We start from the raw sequence: 5,729 nt of genomic DNA on the forward strand, positions 1-5,729 counted from the left end.
TATGTAGGAGAGTATTTTAGGATAAAACATCCCTGTAGAAATGATTGATGCTTGTTGCTGAGTGTGTAGATCTTTTTCCTGTAACTCCTGGTAAGAAGCTACTGATAAATATCAAACAGGCCAGAAAATGACTACATGGTTCCATTCAGTCTATTATTACTTAGTATGTACTTCTCATTTTAACTTTTTCATGACCTCCCTTTTGCTTGGACATCAAATACAAATCACCGTTTATTGCTTGTCATCTACTGTGCATATTTTTTTTTTTTTTACTACCCAAGAGTTACCCATTTTTGGGTTGAATACACAGACTTTGCTGTTGGTAAAATTTTTGGGCACCACCGTAAACACACAATCGGAAATCACTTGACAGCGATGGACTCCAGCCAGCTCAACACCTCCTGCAGTCCCTGTCCAGAGCGAGCGCTGAGCTCCAGCACAGAGACGGGCTGTGTCGCTGATGCAGTGATGTCGTCCATCCTAAACAGCGATTTCATCTCAGTAGGGCTCATAATGCAAGGTACGTCCCTGAAATGAATGCAAAGACACTAAATCATGCAGACAAACACTTTTGGGAAATTAAGTGGGAAAAAAGTGAGCATCTTAGACACATTATTTAAAAGGTCTTTTGTAGGGATTGATGGAGTCGTACCTCTTGTTGAAGAGAATAAGCACTGAAGCGTTACAGAGAGGTTTAGCTGAGAGCACAGAGAGTAGCTGGATACAAGAGGAAGATACCTGTGCAATATTGGCTGAATCCACCATAAACTAAAAAAAAGGAGCAAAAATTAAAAAGATCTTCAGACCACCAAGAAAATGCAAGAATTAACTCTAACAAGGTTCTAAATAGTGCTTCAAAGTGCAAAAATAAGAAAGAGGAACAAGAAAACAAATGTTGTTGTTGTCAATTTATTGAAAATAACAATTTAAATGAAAAAGAGTGTTCATCAGCTGATCAAAAGTTTAAGAACAAAGCCTTTAAAAGCCAGAGTTTGTAACACAATTCGCATTCACAGGTATTTTCCAATAAGTTATCGTCCTGTCAAGGTCTTCTGTTGGCAAAGGCAAAAAAGCTGAATTTCTTTGAAGGTCCCAGGATTGTTGAGCTGCATCAGCAATGCCTCTTACAACATGCCATCACTGCTGAGGTTGGACGCAGTAAAATGATATATATATATATTTTTTAAAGATCCATAGAGATATGGAACAAAAAAGTCAAATGACAGACTGAGTCGGAGGATCTGAAGAGCTGTCCGGTATCTGCAAGAGAAGGGCTTCAAAAACACATACGGGACATTCAAAAGTGGAAAAAAGTTATCTTCTTTTAAAGACAAAAAATGCAACCTTGATGGTAATCATGGCTTCCAACATTACTGGCATAACAAAAAAAGATCTCATCTGAAATGCTCTCCTTGTAGAGCAGTGGAGGAGGAACCATCATGGTCTGGGGTGCTTTTCCTTCAATGGAACAATGGAGCTCCAGGTTATGCGAGAACGTAAAGAAGATGTTGTAAGGGGCCTCATCTGTGGGGTAATCACAACGCCCACCTGACAAATGACTTTTTTTTTTCAGGAGAAAAATTGGATTATCCTACATGTTCTCCTGGTTTAAATCCAACTGAGAACATGTGGATGCCCTTCATGAAGCCATGTTCACCACAGTGTTTTGTTTGGACCCTTAATTTCTGTTTTGAGGACATAACATGATTGCTTTGTGCTAAGGTTACACACTTTTGATCAGCTGATGAAAACCAACATTCAGTTAAATATTGTTTTATCAAATTGTCTGTTCAAAATGGTTGGCCTCTTTTTCCTATTTCGTTCAAATCTAGCCATGCAAAATGAAAATTGATGCAGTTTCTAAACTAATCTTACGATTTTACAACACTCTTTAACAAAGCTGTGAAATGTCTTACTATAAGAGAAGAGCAATCTTTAAAATAACTGGGCCATATAGGACTCATGCAGCCTCCCAGCTCTCTGACTGTCACCTTCTTCTTTTTCATTGTCAGATCTGTCAGATTGGTTCCCACCTGAAAACATTAAAACAGTCGAGATCAGCCCAACCTGCGCAGTTTTAACGTGACAACTTGATCTGCTAGCTGTGCATACTGTGGGAAGCGTGGCAGGAAGAGAGTCAAACTCCACGGAACCATGAACACTGAACAGTGGAGATCAATCTGTAAGGAAAACTGATAATTCGTCACGTCAGTATAGCGCTTTAAGCTAATTATGCTAGCTATCGAAAACAACTTTTATTAACTGTTTTGTGTATTTTGTTAAAGGATATTCTGTAGACGCTTAATTAGCAAAGTTTTTCCGACTCCAGTCGCTCCAAGAAGTAAACACACATTCGCGTCGCTCATTTCTTTTGATTTTTTTTCTAGCTAATGAAACATTTGGTAACGCATTTTAGCCTCACGATGTACCATGGTGACGCTCACGTGACTTATTCAGAGCACAATGATTGGACAAAAAGCACGTCAATCATCCAATCTGGTTGTTGATTGGTTGATTTTTTTGCTAGTATTTAGTGAACGGAACCAAAACAAGAAGTTAGTTAGCATGTAGCGCACATGAAGGAAGCTGTCCTGCAGCGCCTCCATGAACTTTGATATTTAATGCATTTGTTTTCTTATATTTTATTAGGAAGTCAGACATGGAAGCAAAACTGAAGAAAGAGTTGGGGACGAGCATACTAAAACCGACTGGCCATTCTGGAGGTGGTTGTATCAGCGAGGGCCAAAGCTATGACACTGACACGGGGAGAGTATTTGTGAAGATTAATCACAAGAGTGAGGTATTGTTGATAACGCTACATTTATGTTCGTTATTTTAGTTAAATTTAATTGAAAATTGATTTGCTTATTTGAGGATTTTTTTTAATGTGTTCTAATTCTGGTATGACTAAATGGGATTAGTTCTAGTATTTGCACCCTTTGACTGCTGTTTCCAGAAACATTTTGCAATGACAGCAATTCAATAGTTTGTATTTTTCCTCAACTTGGAAAGCTTTATAGAAGCCAGGGGTGTAACAATTGATTTTTAGCAACGATTCAATTCTTATCACAATTTGTAGCTGCAGATTTAAGTAAAATAAACCTATCAAATTGTATTTTCCATTACCGTTATAACCGATTTATTTCATTTTTAAACCATTTTGGTATATGTTGGATAAATTAACAACTTCCCTCAAACAGATTAATCTGGTTGGGTCATGGTGATATAAATTGATTCATCAATTAAATCGATTACACCCCTAATAAAATCGTGTCACTACATTGGTTTCTAGCTTAGTAACATTTTTCATCCCATCTTTTTCAGGCTAAATTGATGTTTGATGGGGAGATGGCGAGTTTGGAAGCTATTTTTAGGACAGAAACTGTTAAGGTCCCAAAGCCCATAAAGGTGATTGAGCTGGACAGAGGAGGATGCGTGTTTGTAATGGAACATCTGGACATGAAAGGCCTCAACAAGTAAGACATTTTTAATTAAAGATGAGCTGTAGAAATATTTCTGTGACTTTAATTAAAATATCTGTGCAGGTACTCAAAGCAACTTGGAGAGCAGCTGGCAGATCTTCATCTTCACAACAAGACACTACAGGAAAAGCTTAAAAAAGAGCAGCAGACAGTGGGTAAATCACTTTAAAGCAGTTTCACAATAAATTCCAGCCTTGCCTTATCTGCAAAGTCAACACAAAAATCGTATTGTGTATGATGAAATTCAGGGAAAGGAGCTGGTCAATCAGAGGTTGCTGTTGTTGAGAAATTTGGCTTTGACGTAGCTACATGCTGTGGATACCTACCACAGGTAGAAAATATTATATTAACTATCAGCCTGTGTTTTCTAAGTATGCATTAACTGTGCTTTTGACTCCAATTTTTTTTGTCTTCCTTATTTTTTTCCTAGCAAAATGAGTGGCAGAGCGACTGGGTGGCTTTTTACTCTCAGCAGAGGCTGCAGCATCAGCTGAACATGGTGGAGAAGTCTTATGGTGACAGAGAAGCTAGGGAGCTTTGGGCCAATCTACAAGTAAATGTGCATTTGATCTCTCGCAAAATGTTCTCAAATTGCCTCAATGTTCTAACAGTTAATGTGCATTTATTCTGTTTGTTGTTCACAGCTGAAAATTCCTCAGTTTTTCTCTGATATAGAGGTTGTTCCCGCTCTTCTCCATGGAGATCTGTGGGGAGGCAATGTGGCCGAGTGTGCGGAGGGCCCGGTCATCTTTGACCCGGCAACTTTCTACGGGCATTCCGAGTATGAGCTCGGCATCGCTGGAATGTTTGGTGGCTTCAACAAGGCGTTTTACGCTGCTTACCATCAAAAGATTCCTCAAGCTCCAGGATTTGAAAAGAGAAACCAGCTTTACCAACTCTTCCACTATCTAAATCACTGGAACCACTTTGGCGGTGGCTACAGAGGATCCTCAGTGCGGATCATGAAAAATCTACTGAAGTAGCTGCTGTTCCAGTTGCTTATATTTTTGCAGTCTTAACCCCAGCACAGTACAATGCAAATGTTAATAGTTTGGCTTAAACATCTGGAGAATAAAAGATAAAAATTCCAGTATTTTAAATATCACAGCTGAAATGAATAGTTTGATTGATGTTAAATGAGTTAAATTATGTTAAGTGAGTTTAAATGTAAGCTATGAAAAATAGTACAACTCAAACCACAAAATGCCAAGTACACACAAAAAAACTTGATTATATTTCCTTTAAAATGACAACAAAATGTGTCTTGTCTCATTTCATAAAAATACACATTTTCTTTGTTTCTCAGGTGGTAACAAAGTAAAATTGAAGCTTTTGACATTCAAACATACTTGATCTTTATCATTTTCTCCTCAAAAAATTGTTTTAATTAAAACTGATCTTTGTGTTCATCTGCAAGATTGAACGGTATATGTTTCTTAATAGATTGCTGTAATTATAAAGAGTGGAAATATATTTTTTACGATAAAACTAAAATTATGCATCTTAATCAATGTAACAAAAGTAAAAAAATACTGCTGCTATCCAGATCTGTGTAAAGAATGGCACCCTTTGTAATGCAAATGTATAGTTCATCATCCATGCATAAGTAACAACGGATTGTTATATATGCTTACTACTGAAACAGAAATAAACCATGCAATAATTTATTGAAAATAATTAGGATCTTTTTTTACTAGTCTCTTTTTGTAGAAGTTGTGGTTTTTGGAAAATAAGAATAAAGGTACCTGAAGTAAAAGTAAAAAGTAAAGTTTGAAATCTTGGATTAGTGTAAAGCCTGAGTTTCATTGCTCACTCAAAGGCTACCACTAAATCAGCTTCATTCAGTTTCATTTAAAGCTCTGGTGCATGGTGCAGTGGACCGCTACTAAACCTGTCTTCATTGGTTTCTGAGAAGGATAAATACATTTAAAAAATGACCAATGCTTTCACAATTCATACATCAGAGGGCTTAAGGCACTTTTAAAAACTTAATTTTCATTTTATTTTTAGCTTAGATGGTATTCCATGCCCATGTGTACATTAGAAATAAAAATAAAAAAGCTTTACCTTATTTTAGTCCTTAACATCATGTATGTATATGTGGAAAATCCTACCAATGCAGATATTTTTAGTATGAAGTGCGTTATTTATTTTCTTCACGATTTCACCAATTAATTTTTAATGATAGCTTGAATTTTTTAAAATAATTTTCTTAAATGAACGCATATTTTATTGCTTTGCTTTTGC

At 36.7% G+C, this 5,729-nt stretch overlaps 2 protein-coding genes across 2 annotated transcripts; one reads left to right on the forward strand and one right to left on the reverse strand.

Moving 5' to 3' along the window:
* Positions 1 to 139: 139 nt before the first annotated feature.
* arl16 (ADP-ribosylation factor-like 16) lies at positions 140 to 2,455 on the reverse strand. The gene is made up of 5 exons (XM_024272765.2): positions 2,291 to 2,455; positions 2,113 to 2,168; positions 1,917 to 2,033; positions 653 to 768; positions 140 to 528 (listed from the first exon to the last, which is right to left on the reverse strand). Exons 1-5 carry the CDS (start codon positions 2,364 to 2,366, stop codon positions 363 to 365), a joined length of 531 nt encoding a protein of 176 aa, XP_024128533.1. The 5' UTR covers positions 2,367 to 2,455; the 3' UTR covers positions 140 to 362.
* On the forward strand, positions 2,033 to 5,245 carry fn3krp (fructosamine 3 kinase related protein). Its single transcript, XM_024272764.2, has 7 exons — positions 2,033 to 2,182; positions 2,650 to 2,800; positions 3,325 to 3,476; positions 3,546 to 3,637; positions 3,731 to 3,813; positions 3,913 to 4,035; positions 4,127 to 5,245. Exons 2-7 carry the CDS (start codon positions 2,660 to 2,662, stop codon positions 4,463 to 4,465), a joined length of 930 nt encoding a protein of 309 aa, XP_024128532.1. The 5' UTR covers positions 2,033 to 2,182; positions 2,650 to 2,659; the 3' UTR covers positions 4,466 to 5,245.
* Positions 5,246 to 5,729: the final 484 nt, after the last annotated feature.

Source organism: Oryzias melastigma, linkage group LG8, assembly GCF_002922805.2.
Source record: "Oryzias melastigma strain HK-1 linkage group LG8, ASM292280v2, whole genome shotgun sequence".
Lineage (NCBI taxonomy): Eukaryota > Metazoa > Chordata > Actinopteri > Beloniformes > Adrianichthyidae > Oryzias > Oryzias melastigma.

Bases quoted from the DNA above. Each gene is read 5' to 3' on its own strand.
- fn3krp (XM_024272764.2), top strand. From the start codon at position 2,660: ATGGAAGCAAAACTGAAGAAAGAGTTGGGGACGAGCATACTAAAACCG. The intron at 3,814-3,912 runs GTAGAAAATATT...TTTTTTTCCTAG, and splicing joins GCTGTGGATACCTACCACAG to CAAAATGAGTGGCAGAGCGA. The intron at 4,036-4,126 runs GTAAATGTGCAT...TGTTGTTCACAG, and splicing joins AGCTTTGGGCCAATCTACAA to CTGAAAATTCCTCAGTTTTT.
- arl16 (XM_024272765.2), bottom strand. From the start codon at position 2,366: ATGAGCGACGCGAATGTGTGTTTACTTCTTGGAGCGACTGGAGTCGGA. The intron at 769-1,916 runs GTAAGACATTTC...CCTTTTTTTTAG, and splicing joins AAGATTGCTCTTCTCTTATA to TTTATGGTGGATTCAGCCAA. The intron at 529-652 runs GTACGACTCCAT...CATTCATTTCAG, and splicing joins CTTATTCTCTTCAACAAGAG to GGACGTACCTTGCATTATGA.